Raw genomic sequence first — 15,620 nt, 5'->3', positions numbered from 1 at the left:
CTTTTTAAAGACTGCTGTACATGAAGATGACTGGTCAAACCTGGCATGGCCTAAGAATACCCATATGTTTAAATCTGTTCCATTGGATCTAAGACTGCATCCTCCTCCTATTCAAATCTTTATTCAGCCACCTTCGGGTTTCCTTGTGGATTTGGGTGAAAGATTATGTCTCTATACAGGGGAGACCAAAAAAGTTTAGGAATTGTAGCCCTCATGATAAAGAGGGCTGGAGGGTGTGTACTTTTTCTCATCTCCTGGTTTTATAACTCCTGCCAGAAGTCAAAACTGAGCCCCTACTCTTTTGTTTTGGGACTCACTTACAAAAGATGGCTCAATCAATTGGTGGATTAACATATAAGCATCACTTAATATGACTGGTTTGGACTTTGGTGACTGTCCATTTTCCTGGCCAAAGGGAATGAGAGACCTATCAAGATATCACTGGTAGGGAAAAAGAATGGGAGGAAAAAAGTATTGTCTTCAAAACTAAATTACAAGGAAAAACTAACTATTCTCCCACCTCCCCCCCCCCCCCCCCCCCCCAAAAAAATGAAATAAACTGCACAGAGGCAGGTCCTTATTGAATCAAAAATATTTTTTTTCCAACCAGCTCAGGTTGTCTACTTCAGTTGTGTGATCTGAAGATGGCCGTCACATTAAAATACAGTACAACAGAACTGGTATTATCTGCCATAATAGAGCACAAACTTTTCCTTGCCGATAATTTAAAACCTTCACATTTTGATGCTGCATACTGTAAGATGGAAAGAAAGCAAGTAGTATTGAAAAAAAATCTGAAGTACAATCTTTAAGCATTGACATTACACTGACACAACATCACATTGCAAGGCTTTGCTCTGCAATAATTCTGAGAAGGAAGGCAGATAATTTAGGCTCAATTGTACGTTAAATGCATTCAATATTTTGTCATTATAAGCTGACTTTTGATATCAAACTAGTTCATTTGCATTTACATCAAACTATCATGTAATACATTTAAAGGCATATGTAGTTATGAAAGTTTCCACTTTAAAATGGCATAATGCTGAAACGAACACGAGACACACGTGAAATCACTGCAACATTACATTTGTGGTTTATAATTGATTAACCAGCTTTTGTGTTTCAATGACTAGATTACTCAATACGATGGCACATTATTATTTGGTTGCTACTGAATCAACAAATTCTTTTAACATAAGGTTTTTTCAATGCGCATATACTTTTAACAGATCATGAGAGTGAAACTTAATGGCAACTAACATTTCAGCTAAAATGTTTACTTTATAAAAATACTGGATATCTTGAAACATCAAGAATAAATTAATATCCTTGGATCATTAGCAGATTTAGGAAATAAATGCGCTGATAAACACACAAAACTAATTAAGTAAACACAAACGACAGGCAAACAAGGTACGTTATTACTTACTAAAGAAGACAGGAATCAAAGCATTTGAACCACAGTAATAATGTAGGACAATGGATGGGCTAGTTCAAGAAAAGAATGGCCTCAGGTATGGGAATCATCCAGACTTTTGTCAATCTTACCAGTTTCCATATGCAACAAATTGAATTGATCAGAACGAAGAGGGTTTTCTGGAACATTCTCTTCACTGATATGCAGGACAGTGTCCGTATGTTCAAGTAAGCTGCTTGCTTCAAGCCCTGTAAGGTCATCACTGGCAGAGACAGGGGCCTGATGTGCAGATTCTGTTTGTATTGTCAGCATTGTATCTATCTTTAAATCTTTGTTTTCAGAGTCTGAATATGTTGACTTCATCTGAGTAAAGCAAAAACATTTCTTTAGAACAGAACAAAGAAGGACTGACACATTTTAACTGTCTTCCAATCCTTCAGTACTCTGCAGTAATTTCCAACTCCGAGACATATTGTGCTCCAGGTATGGAAATTCCTGAAAGATCCACTCGCCGTAATATTGACCCTCCCACTGTGGAATGAAGGGGCCTTCCTCAACATCACCTTGTCAGGAAAACTGGCAGCTAGGAACTGACTCTGTGATCATAACTCATTCTCACTCCACAAATTTCCATCCTTTCATTTTAATGCACAGAAAGTCAGCAATTGGCAGTGCACAATTTTGTAAAATGCACTCGTGGTGTGTTCCACAAACAGCTCAGCAGCTTCATGTGTTATTGAGCATTATCGATTTCAACATGTAACTTTGGGAGCTGTTCTCAAAAGATATTAATGCTTTACTCCTGGGCTCTCTCAACATTTTTTTCTCAATATCTTACTGGAGTTCGCTCTACTTTAACTTGGGTTTTCTCTTCATTATCCTGGGTAACACACTAGTCTTCAGCCGAATGAGGTCAAAAAAGTTACTCCCACGGTTTTTAAAAGAGTAAACTCGAGTGAGTTGCAGTATTTTGTCCTCACCTATGGACAAACTTAAAAAGAAACTGTCGCAGCACTACAAATCATTTCATCTGCCTTTTTTTTCCAAATATATAGTTTTTCAGTTTTAGCTCCTGCCTTTTCTGTGATTTTACCCCGATTAGTGTCTTCTCCTGGTCAGCAGAGCAGATATTCTGCTGAAATCCAACCCGCTTGAATGTCAACATAGGTGAGTACACCTTCACAACATTGTCAGGAACCACAACCACCCTATTGAGTAAAATCAAGATTACGCAGACTAATTGAATATTCAAAAGAGACTCCTTATCATGACAAGCAAATTGTACAGTATTCTAGCATTCTGGTGAAAATTTCAAAGTTTCACACCCTGACAATGGTGCTGAAGTTCCTTTTCACTCCATTTCTGCTAATGTAGCTTTAGATGGCCTACGGCTGGCAGGTTGAAGTGCCTGAGTTAGGCACGAGTGACTTTTTAATAAGGAAATTAAGATCCAAAGTCACACTTTGAACTCTTACTACCATTTTTGCCAGACAGAAAATATGGTATGCACACACAAAGCGTAAAGTTTCGAAAATCCTTTCTATTTGGAGAATTGTTTTGACTTTTTAGAATAATTAATTTTAAATGTTTTCTCAGATTTTGGAGGAGGATGCAAAAATAACACAAAAGTAGCCTTCCTCTGATGGCTCATCACTATGCATCTTCCTGGTCCTTATGCATTTCTTTAAATTAAGACCCTAACAGCTTCCTCAGATGGATCTAGAAGATCCCAAGTCATATCTGAAGGACATTTGAGTTTTCCTGGTGTTCTGGTATCCATGAACTCAGTAAACGAGAACAGGTTAACTGCTCAATTCTAAACAGTTTTCTTTTTCATTCACTCACTGAATGGGACGTTGATGGCTAGCCCAGCATTTATTCCCCATCCCAGAAGGCAGTTATGAGTCAACCACATTAATGTGGGTCTAGAGTCATATGTCAGCCCAGACCAGGTAAGGATGGCAGTTTCCTTCCCAAAAGGACATTAGTGAGCCAGATGTTTTTCTTCTGACAATTGGCAATGGATTCATGATCATTATACTCTTAATTCCAGATTTATATTTAATTTAAATTGCACCATCTGCCATGGTGGGATTCAAATCTCATCCCCTGAACATTATCAGCGTCTCTGGATTAACAGCCCAGCATTAATACTACTATGCTATCACCTCCCTTAGTTTTATTCATGGTACCTTGCCTTGTGAATTTGGCTGCTAGTTTTCTCTACATAATAGTGAACACCTTCAAAAGGAATTCAATGAGAAATACCTTGGGACATCTTGGGGCCATGAAATATTCTATTTAAAACTGAGTCTGCTCTTTCAATGTACTAGTGAATCCAATGACATTTTGCAATGCAGCAACCAGCATGTGATTAGAAAGCAGATTTGTAATCATCTCTTGCAGGAGTTAACCTTGGTTGCCTGTGAAGGACATTTACCTGGCTGCGGCTGTGGTCTCGATTGCTTGGATCCTGAATTAAAGGGGATCTAGGCGGTGCTGCTGAAACTGGTGAAGTGGCAGGCGCTGATGCCCCAGCTGATTCTGATTTGCTGCCCTCGGCCTGCTCTGCAGCGTTTTCCTTCCCCTCGGCGATTGTTGCTTGTTGCTGAGGAGCCAGGGTATCCTGTTGCATTTCAGTGAAGGTTACTGACCTCTTTTGCTCTGTCAGAATCAAAAGATCAAGTAAAAATATATCACCTCAACTTAAAATATTTCTATTATTTACATGTTAAAAGAGTATGATTAAGCCGACGGATGCAGGTTATAGTGTATATTTGAACAATACAACAAATAACTTTATAATATAACTGAAAAACCAGTCTGGTCGTTTCTCATGCCACAGTATGAAATATTATCCCTTACATTATTCTCCTTTTTTGTTGTGTTGTTTTCTTATGCACTTTATTCCAGTCTCTATTTGAATCATAGAAACGTGTATCACAGACAGGGGACTGCAGTGACTGTGCCTACTCCATGTGGGAAAAAATGTGTTAATTTCCACATTTTTGTCCCTTTAAATTCTTCATGATGGAAACGTGGCTTAACTCCCTTTAACAATGAGTGAGAGGAGTGTTTCTGCTCCCAAAACTCTCTGATTCTGCCATTTCAAGAAGATTTTGTTGAACAGTCCAGATGAACATTTATTGCATTCCCTTGAACAGCTTTCCTTATTACCTCTTCCCCATTAGAAGGGCTGAATTAGTTATTTGGACATCACTTTTCTTTAGTTGATCCACTGAAAAGACATAACCATTGGCAACCTGTTTCCAGATCACAATAATAAGAGGATAAATATAACGAATTTTAATTTGCTTTATTGTCACATGTACTCCCATGAGTTTAGATCAGAGTGGCGCTGGAAAAGCACAGCAGGTCAGGCAGCATCCAAGGAGCAGGAAAATTGACATTTCGGGCAAAAGCCCTTCATCAGGAAAGTGTACTCACATGAGTACAGTGAAAAGTTTACATGTCGCCACTTACGGCACCATCTTAGATACATAACTAACTAGGTATAGATTCTTGAGTACAAATTCTAAGGAAAAAACTTTTAAAAAGTAAAGAAATAAAAAAAGTCCAGCATTACAGACCTTCAAAAGTACAAGCTTATATTAATAAATTACATAAATGAAGAAATAATGACAGAGGAGAATAAATAAAAGATCTGAGGTAGACAAGCAGGAGGCTGGAAGAACACAGCAAGCCAGATAGCAACAGGAGGTGGAGAACTTGCTGTGTTCGTCCAGCCTCCTACTTGTCTACCTTGGAGTCCAGCATCTGCAGTTTCTTTGTCTCTAGGAAAGACCTGAGGCTGTAGTGAAATGTGTACCTTATGACTACTGACCTCTGTGCAGGCATCATAATAAATTCATTAAACAAACAAAAAGAAGAACTGAAGGTGGTGGGAATCAGAAACAAACAGAAATTGCTGGAAAAACTCAGCAAGTCTGGCAGCATTTTGGGTCCAGTGACCCTTCTTTAGAATAATAAATGCACAACTGGAATCATAAAAATAATGCGATCCTCAGTGAATTCAGTTGCAATTTTTAGATTGGCCTGGTTCAATATCCAACTTATCTGCAAATTTGAAGAAAATTAAATGGGGTAAGGACGATGCAGAGAAAGACAGCAGAATATAACATGTGCCAGGCTGAAAAGTTTACAGAACAATTCCTTTGACTGTGATCATGATTATCATTAAGAGATTGTGAAGCTCGATGCCCACAAGGCATTCAAACCAAAATCATATCACAATCTTTTGTAATACACTGAAAATATTACAAAGTCTTCACTGCCAATTTTCACTGCAACGCCAGCTACGATTCTCCAAAGAATTGTAGCTAAAATGCGATCTAACATTTGTGCCTTCAGTCTGAATGTCACATATTCCCACAGAAGACCCGGTAAATAAGGTAGACATCGTAATGGGCATGGCAGAATCATCTTTCCATTGCATAGCACGTATTATGCTGTGAAAATCCTGTGCCTTTAGGATTTAACTGGTTTGTCATTTTTAATTGCTGCTTTTACACTTTGAAATATTGCTTTCATCACATGGTATATGAAGCAGCTAGAATGCTCTGAATAAGTCTGGTTTCCAACTCCATTCACTTCTCAGGTAACAACTGAATAAAACAAAATTATGGATCTTACCCAGTGATTTGGGTTTTGGCTGAACGCTGCGTCTTGTTGTGGACAACCGGGCACCCTGCCGTCCTCTTACTTCAGCTTGTAACTTTGGACGAGAGAGCAGAGCACGGCGTGGCTAACAAAATATCATAATAAACATGAATACTTCCCAAATTTATCTCACCGCTTTCATGAGTTGTTTGGAATTAAGTTGCAAAATGAAAGAAATCAATATTGAGATAGAGGATATTTTCTATTTTTTAAATCTCAAGTTACCATCAGATATGTCCAAATGCAATGTAAAGCTCTCTCTAACCTGTTCCAATGATGGACTGTAATCCAATTTTACATAAATAACCGTTGTCTAGATCCGCATCATCTCTCTTGAAGGCAGCATTTCAACATGATACTTGCAGTATAACTCTCAACACATGTCTCAGACATGAATCCCTCCTGGGAATACTTTTGCACTTTGCTCAGACAGCATCACATGAGATTTAATTTGAGCAAAGATAAGCATGCTTGCATCAAGCTCCCTTATGGCAAGGGCAAGAGAGTTTACTCGCAGACAGCTTAGCAAAATGTATCACCTATATTTTGCTTTACATAGTGAGTGCTCTGGGTTGCAACAAATTAAGAAAGAAAATGGCATTTTAGCTACAATAGGAACAGAGTACAAAAAAAAAGAAGTCTTGCCACAATCATACAGGGCTTGATGCATAAAATTGTGAGAGATTTTGGTCTCAGTACTTAAGGAAGAATTTGCTTGCATTGGATGCAATATAGTGAAGGCTTGCCAGATTGATCCCCGGGATAAAGTGTTCTCTGGAATTTAGAAGAGATGATCTCATTGAAACATTTAAGATACTAAAGAGGCTGTTTCACCTATCTGAGATATCTAGAATAAAGACCACACAGTCTCAACATATGGGACCACTCAGTTAGGACTTGGTTGGGAAGAAATTTGTTCACTCAAAAGGGTTGCAAATATGTGGAACTCTCTATCCCAGAGGTTTCAGATCCTGCATTGTTTAATAGATTTTGGGCAAGAGGGACAGAGTTTGGTCTCAGGAAACCACAAGATCTGTGCAGTAGATGGGAAAGTAGTGTGGAAGTTTAAGATTAGCCATGATCATATTCAAAAATGGAGCAGGCTGAATGCGATACGGCCCTCTATTTCTTAATTTCTTGTGTTTTGCTCACTGTCCTATGAATGATGCTTTGTCCACTTTACTGCGTCATATGTTTTGAGTTGTTCTTCCACAGAAATATATTACTGTTGCCATGAGTGATTACTGTATTGTAATTCTACACAGTTCTTATTCACGGCACCGTTAGTGATTTTTATTGAAGCAAACCAGAGTTTCAGGATGTTAATAGCAACTTTTTGTGATGACTAACATCTCCCCTTCCACTCCTAAAAACAAACCATACGTTATGTTTAGTTTCTGTTTTTCTCAGCATTGCTGTAAAGATCAGAATTCAGTTTCTCACCTGCCGGAGACCTCTCTTTCTGCCCAATGGTTGTTGTATAAGCAGATTTTGCTGCCCAGGTTCACTTTGAACGCTTGCTACCCTGTTAAGCATATTCAATGTTAATCAGATTATAAATAGTTAACTAATTCTTAATTTCTTCTTTCATTGTTATTTTAGTAGTGCTTGTTTCATGTTTCAGAAACTTACTATTACTGACTTAATTTAAGCAAATAAATCATCTTACTTTCAATTTATTGTGTATTATTTTAAAGCACCCACCTCAAACTGGATTAACTCTTATTTCTTTGATACATTCATAGCATCGCTAACTTGGTTCAGATTAATGATTTGTCAGTTTTACTGAAACTGAAATTTGAATAAATATTCATACAAGCAAAATGCATTCCCTTTTGCTGGTAGAATATTTGTATCGCATTTCACCCCAAATACATCTCCTTTAACGTGTGAAAACTCATGGAACACTGTCAAAAGGAAGATAATGTTGCAATAGTGCACAGATCTAAAACAAAAACAAACACTACTGTTGATTTTTTTTTAAAGTGGCAATGGTGGAGGTGTAAACAACTTATTTCTTATATTGTGTAATAGTCAAGAATGTAGGGCTGTTAAATGTCAATAATTCATCACATTGCACAACTTTCAATAAACTGTTCTACCAAAAATGATGCTACAAAATGTATCCAAGTTCAATCTATCTTATATGTAGCTGGTTCTACAGATGTAATCTTACCAGGGGACAAAAAAATCACAGAGCTCTAGTACTCACCAAAATATTCACAGCAGAGAATCCCAACTACCATGTACACTGAAAATTACAGTATTCAGTCCTGGTTTTCTCCTCAGGATTTCTTCTGAGCATATATTTTTGCCTCTGAAAGATGACTGGGATAGAAATTTGTTTATGTGGCAGCCTGCCACCAATTGAGGGGAGTGTGCTGTGGTGCTGGCTTCTCATCTGTATGCTGCTGCTGATTGATCTTGGATACTTGATTCGCTGGGGGTCACACAGCTGCCCCGGTATTGTGATGCACTCATGGACGGTCTTGTGTGTCCTTCCATGTAGCTCATATAACTTCAAGATGGGATCTCAGCCTGTTCACATTACAAGTGAAAGGAGGCATTTTTCAGTTAAGTTTGATTGGGCATGGTTAATGGGAACAACGTAGCTGGGTCCTTGGAGGTTTTATTTTCAGTTTCTGAACACAGCCAAGGAGAGGAGAACCTGGCCAAGTGTGGAGGCAGTCTTCCTTTGTGCTGACTTCAATGGCAAAGCCAGCATTTGTTTCCTGTCCTTAACTGCCCTCGAATGGATTGTTTTTTCTAGGGCATTGGAAAGGGCAGTTAAAAATCAACCATACATTGTTGTGAGCCTGGAGTGAGATGCCGGTCAGGCCAGGTAAGGATAGCAGACATCCTTCCTTCAGGGACACGAGAGAAGGAGGTGAGTTTTTACATCAATCGATGACAGCAATAATCCAGCAATAATCATTGATCTCCACCTCCAGGAGGCCTTTGTCTTAGTCCCCTGCAAAGGAGGCAATGCCACCCTCTGGAGGCCCTAGACCTTAGCCTGACTATGGCTCACTGGTGCCCCGTGACCTCCCACATACATTCCTGACTAGCTTTTGCTGGCTTCCAGGTGGCAAGTCTTAGGTATCTTAAACAACAGACGCGAGAGTTTCAAATAATGGAAGAGGTGGCAGGGAGCTTCTTAGTTATACCATCTGAAGCTTTCAGTTGATATCAAATCTCAATGTTAGGAGTGGGATGCGGGGGTGACTGGCAGGTTCGAAAGGCACAAGGCAGATTGTACCCTCCTCCCAAACAGCCTTTCAGGTACTAGGTACCATGGGCTACGTCACCTCCTGTCCCACAATCTCAATGATTTCCTCCTGGAGTTCAGCAGATGGCATCTTGGAAATCATCCATCCGCCCTGTGTTTCCTGTGTTGAAAGCTTACTGACAGTCTGATTGTGGAGAATTGTCCTCTGCGGATGTGTATGCGCTGCAAGAGATAGGTGTGATTCTGCCAGATTTGGAAAGGCATTTGTTCATAAGGTGCATGCTAGGTGAGAGTTTGTACTGAGAAGTTGATGATGTACTGGGCATGAGACATAATGCAAATCTACTTTCAGTCACCTTGATCACAGGTCCAACATCATTGCACTTTTTCAGTATTACTGTCACACCCTGCGAATGAGACTCTGAGCACAAGCCCCTCTCTCTTATTAATCTGGTGCAAGAGGACATCCTGCCACACGCAGAAACATGACCTCCATCCTAGAATCCACCTTGCTCACGTGGGCCTCTAAGACAACACTGCTGAAACATGATTGGAATGAGTGTGAGCCAGGTCACATGTCTCAACTCATCCACAAACAAATCTAATTTCTAGTCTCTCATGCATTCCCACCACTTGCTGTACAAAGCGCACAGTACTTTCTTCACATCAGAACAGTACTTTAGCCAGAACTTTGGACAGCATGGTGGCTTAGTGATTAGCACTGCTGCCTCACAGTGCCAGCGACCCAGGTTTGATTCCAGCCTTGGGTGACTGTCTATGTGCAGTTTACATGATCTCCTGTACCTGTGTGGGTTTCCTCCAGTGCTCTGGTTTCCTCCCGCAGTCCAAAGATGTGCTGGGTAGGTGGATTGGCCTTGCAAAATTGCCCTGCAGTGTCCAGGAATGTGTAGGCTAGGTGGGTTAGCCATGGGAAATACAGGGTTACAGGGATAGGATGGAGACTGTACGTCTGGGTGGAATGATCTTCGGAAGGTCAGTGCACACTTGAAAGGCTGAATGACCTCTTTTGCTCTATGATCCTATAAACCTTTCAAAACTATTGCTTTTCTCTTGTTACTTTTCTAGATTGCCTCCTAACCAGTCTTGCAGCATCAAACGTATTACAAATCCCTTCTGCATGATGCTATTTCTTTTCAAGGTTCATCAGTTAATTGGCATTAGAAGCAACTCTGGCCACAGCAATCAGACTCATAACTCTGGGTACGTTATGCATTATTTGCTTTTAGATATTGGGTAGAAGTTTCCCCACTTGATCTGCGGTCCAATGGCAGGACTTGCAATAGCAGGAAAAGGTTTGCAAAATCTAAGCCACAGTATTCGCATCCTACCTTTAGTTTAATTGACCAGTCATGGAGGGTTACGGGGATGAAGGAAGGATCTCTACTTAAAGGGACCATGAAGTGCAACAGAATGGTAGCCAAACACTTGGAGTGTTTGAGAAGGCAGGAACTGCAGGAATGGTGAGGAGTCCAGGAAATGCAGTCCCTGAATTTCTCACTCCAACTGGAGTTCTGTTGTCCACTACTAAGGATGGCAGTGAGCAGAGCTTACCCAAACAGGCTATGGCCAGAGGAATCAGCAGTTCTTGCAACTTGGAAATGGCCGACCAAGTGGATCCAGAACTTTGGAGTATAAGATGGATAAGTAGTGTAACACCTTCAAGTGCCACATTTTAGCGTCTGACTTCCCCACTTCTGCATCATCCTCCTGAATAGCATTGCTTAGGCAAACATACTTGCAGCTCCACTTGCTTACGTCTTCACGTGAGTGGCATACACTCACATTCATCCTGAACGTACTGCCATCTCATTTCCATACCCAATGCCCACCTTTCAAAGAAATTGGCCTTACCAGCCTGTAGATAATGTTCATAACTCCTGCAGAAGAAAGCACACAGTGTCAGATTAACGCAGAGACATGAGTGGTTATGGATAGCTTTCCAGTCATAGTAACTTGATAACTATTGGCATTGTCCAGTTGGACTTTTGCAAAGGAATCTAAAATATGCAACATGCAACTGATGTTGTTCTTCTTGATTACCATGCCAGCTGTTAGATAGAACTGCAAAAGTATGCTTTGACCGTAGTTAAGTGCAGTTTTGTAGGTGAGTTATTTCCAAGAAGTTGCATATCAAGAAATGTAACCTCTCCTTGAGAGAAGACGTGCTTTGGCCAGCAGCCTCTCACCTGGCCATGCCTGAAGCTCTTCAGTTGCACTGACCAAAGTTTCTCAGCTTATCAATTTCACTGAGGAAGCTCTTTGCATTGTGCACTCGCCTTGCGAGTTGCTGGCAGCTAAAGAAATAGGTGCTGCCCTGGCTGATAAATTCAGAGTTAAAAGTTAAAATGGAAATTAATATCCTGTTTGAATAGTTCATACCAGTCAGCTGCATGGGGATGTTTCCCTTGCCTTCAACTCTGCCTACAGAGAAGAGGCCAGGATGACGTCAAGATCCCATCCCAATATCGTATTTAGGGATTTAACTTCTAACACGTGCACATGATGGAGCTGAAGATTCTTTGTTGCCTTTGTAATTAAAGTCATATTCAAATTAAAACTGGTGCCTTGAGGCACCCCTCCACTCAGCTGCATTTCTATTAAGTAACTTCAAAGGAAAGAAGAGATAAAAGCAAAGGCTGTTAGTATAGTCAACAAGAGCATTCGAGGAATCAAGAGCTTCTACAATGATTATTCTGTGAAGCCCAAAATATCAATGTGGGTTCAAACAGAGTTGAGGACTGCATGTATGCACATAATTGTCTGTCCTGCGTAATGCTAGCTAGCACATTATTAATGACAATATACTGAGCAGTAGAACATCAAACATGTTCATTAATTAAGAGAGATAACTGACTTTGCTCTTAACTTCTGATTGTAAGAGAGTCAACGGGAGTGAAAATTAATTTAAAGCCCACTACCCTGGATTCTTGTTTATTTTCACTATCTTCCTATTTTCTACAGCCACATTCAATTGTACATTTAGAAGCATGCATGCAAATAGGGGCTTATATTTAAGTGAAATGATAAAGTAACGTTAACCCCCCCTATTTTCCATTATTATAGCTTTACCATTTTCTTATCACAGCGTATAAACAAAAACAATGATTCTTGTACTCTCAAACCCGAGGGCTTCTTGAAAATTCTAAATATGAAGTTTTACATTATTTTGATTTCAAATATCTGATTCATTCATATTTGAAAAAGTTAAAAACAATAGAAATGTAAACAGCCTGAAACATCAAAAGATCTCATTTATTTAAAGAACATTAATGTATGATAGCAAGTAATATATTAGCATCTTGAAATTTCAGTCAATTGCCTTGATATTCCTGGAGCATCTCAGATTTCTCTTTATCAAAAGATAGCCTTGATAAGACATGGAAAATGTATTCAGAATGAACAGAAATTGGTCGTTAAAAGGACTGACGTTTTATTGTCTCTTCCCGTTTGATACTGTTGTGTTACACATCACACCTCCACCTTTACCACTGAGTTTCCATCATAGACTCAATCATTTAAAAAGCTGGGGGATGTGTGCACAAATGAACTATATGAGAACATGGGTTGATAACATCCGTGTGATGGAACACTTTCATGACATTTCTGATTTTCAATTAAATCACAGGTTCCACAGAGAGAAAAGAAAAGTGAGATTAAAAACATGTGAATGGCAATATGGTTTTTGTTTGGAAAAATCAAATGACAACTCAATAGCAAGACTTATTAAATGACAGACAAAAGTGTTATCAGGATTCCCAGCATGTAGATTGACATAAATGCAACATTACACTGTACCTAGAAAGGTTAATCTCAGCAGCCAGCCCCTGGGATTCATCGAGGACATTAGGTTCACTGCAGGGCAGGGAGATGAGTATTTAGGGAAATGAAGCATGCCTTGTCTACAAACAGGGCAATTCACAAGGTGGCATGCTGTTAAACAGCATACACTTACTATACATTGCAAAAAAACCCAATAGACTTAAACAGATTTAGTGACCAGAAATTCAAATCAAGTATAACGCTTAAAATACATGAAAACCAAAACAAATTCTACATCGTTTTCGAATTAATAGAAAATAGGATCAATATTAAGACTGAAACCTGTTTTGCTAGATAACAGAACTTCATTTTCCATTGGGGTTTAAGAGAGAAATTACTTGTGAATGTCTTTAAATTTAACACAAAAAATGAACATTCTTTAGTATAAATGCTGCAAAATTAAGTCAAATATTTGAATGCTACTTTTGCAAATGTACGCAATAAAATTGTATGATGTAGGTTTGCACCTACAAACAACTGAATGCAGGTAAACGTGAAAAATCAGAAGGTAAGACAACTCAGGCCAGTCTTTTAGCACTGAACCACAGAGAAATATTGGCAAAGATTGACAGTGGTCACCTGGCCAGAGAATATATGTTACAAAGCTACATAGCATAGAAGTTAGCACTTTACAAAAGAAGGTAAAATGTCACTAATATTGTTCTCAGAACCTCGTTGCTTTAGTCTTCAAAGTAGATTACACTTAGCAATTGAGATCTTTACAAGAAACAATACAACAGCTCAAGCAAAAACAGTCTTAAATACTGAACCTGCTGACAGTATATATTTCTCCTCACACATGGGATGTGGATACCACTGACTGGGCCAGCATTTATTCCCTGTTCTTTCTAATACCCCATCATCTGACAGGAAATCAAATGTATTCAATTCTAACATTAATACTACTATCAACCATTGTCACAGGAACAACTGACTTTCATTAATCTCTAAGCATTTGGACGTCATTACTGGTCATCATTTTGATTGTGAATTTGTTAACCACACTCTTTGATTTAACAATTAGAAAATGAGTACAATAATTAAATTTCTCTTATGATTAAACTGACGATCTCCCATTTCAATGAGGATGAAAAGAATATTTTTTCCTCTCAGATGGTCCTTAGCCTATTAAATTATTTTCCCCCATAGAGCAGTGGAGGATCATTATTATTATAGCTGCATTAAATTAATCACTTAATAATAAATCAAAAGGACAAAAAAGATTTTCACCCAAACTCTATACAAATGTTGATAGATGAGTATTTCCAAACTAATCTATGTTGGCTTTTGTTTTTGAAGTTCTCAATTGTGTTATTTCTAATGTTATTTCTTGGCCTAATGCAATACCCAACTTGTCCCAAGTCATCGTCAACATCATTTCAATTCTGAACAGTTGGCTTTGTTTCTTCGACTTTGTGAATTCTTGATAGGATGCCACATTAATAGGTATACCCACTGCTGATTAAACAGAGCATGACTGTGGGACACACAAGATCCAGAAGGAGTGGGTAAATCATGTTGCAGCTGTACAGGATATTGGTTCGGCTACTTTTGGAATATTGCATGCAATTCTGGTCCCTCCTATCAGACGGGTGTTGTGAAACTTGAAAGGGTTCAGAAAGGATTTACAAGGATGTTGCCAGGGTTAGAGGATTTGAGCTATAGGGAGAGGCTGAACAGGCTGGGTCTGTTTTCCCTGGAGCGTCAGAGGCTGAGGGGTGATCTTATTGAGATTTATAAAATCATGAGGGGCATGGATAGGAATAGACAAGATCTTTTCCCTGGGTTGGGGGAGTCAGCAATAGAGGGTATAGGTTTAGGGTGTGAGGGGAAAGATTTCAAAGGGACCTAAGGGGCAACATTTTCACACAAAGGGAGGTGCGTGTATGGAATGAGCTTCCAGAGGAAGTGGTGGAGGCTGGTACAATTACAGCATTTAAAAGGCAAAGGATGGGTATATGAACAGGAAGGATTTAGAGGGTAATAGGCCATGTGCTGGCAAATGGGACTAGATTACTTTAGGGTAACTGGTCAGCGTGGATGAGTTGGACCAATGGATCGGTTTCCGTGCTGTATATCTCTGACTCAAGTGGATTGATACTAAAAGGATGTTTTTCTTAATGGGACAGAGTAGAATGAAGATGAGGAGGTTCCCATTTCAGATGGGGATGAAGAGTTTTTTTCCTCTAAGGGCCATTTGCCTGTGAAATTATTTATCTTCCATAGAGCAGTGCTGGATCATTGATTATTTTTCTAGCTAAGTTAAATAGATTCTTGCTTGACAAGAAAGCCAAAGGACATTGGCATTAGATAGGAAAGCGAAAGCTGCAATCAGTTCAGATGTGATCTTATCAAATGGAGAGAGCAGGTTGGAGGGACTAAATGACCTTCTTCTGCACATAATTACCATGTTAAATGAACTGTGGATAACGTGGGAAACTTTGCATTCAC

At 39.3% G+C, this 15,620-nt stretch overlaps 1 protein-coding gene across 7 annotated transcripts in view; it reads right to left on the bottom strand.

Moving 5' to 3' along the window:
• Window positions 1-545: 545 nt before the first annotated feature.
• The window catches only part of unc80 (unc-80 homolog (C. elegans)), a 338,459-nt gene continuing 323,384 nt past the window's right edge, over window positions 546-15,620 (bottom strand). For 5 of the 7 annotated variants that reach the window (XM_087988742.1, XM_087988738.1, XM_087988741.1 and 2 more), the window contains 5 exons: window positions 13,146-13,202; window positions 7,544-7,625; window positions 6,074-6,185; window positions 3,861-4,084; window positions 546-1,783 (listed from right to left, as the gene is read on the bottom strand). In XM_087988742.1, coding sequence (XP_087844868.1) covers window positions 1,514-1,783; window positions 3,861-4,084; window positions 6,074-6,185; window positions 7,544-7,625; window positions 13,146-13,202 — 745 coding nt within the window. In that variant the 3' untranslated portion in view covers window positions 546-1,513. The remainder of the gene's footprint in view (window positions 1,784-3,860; window positions 4,085-6,073; window positions 6,186-7,543; window positions 7,626-13,145; window positions 13,203-15,620) is intronic. The other 2 variants (XM_087988739.1, XM_087988744.1) reach the window with 1 other exon arrangement.

The sequence above is a fragment of the Chiloscyllium plagiosum genome, unplaced genomic scaffold, assembly GCF_037043375.1.
Source record: "Chiloscyllium plagiosum isolate Xiang-an unplaced genomic scaffold, Cpla_swu_hap1 HiC_scaffold_7, whole genome shotgun sequence".
Classification (NCBI taxonomy): Eukaryota; Metazoa; Chordata; class Chondrichthyes; order Orectolobiformes; family Hemiscylliidae; genus Chiloscyllium; species Chiloscyllium plagiosum.
The sequence above is the reverse complement of the archived record's forward strand: the minus strand, read 5'-3'. Positions and strand labels throughout refer to the sequence as shown.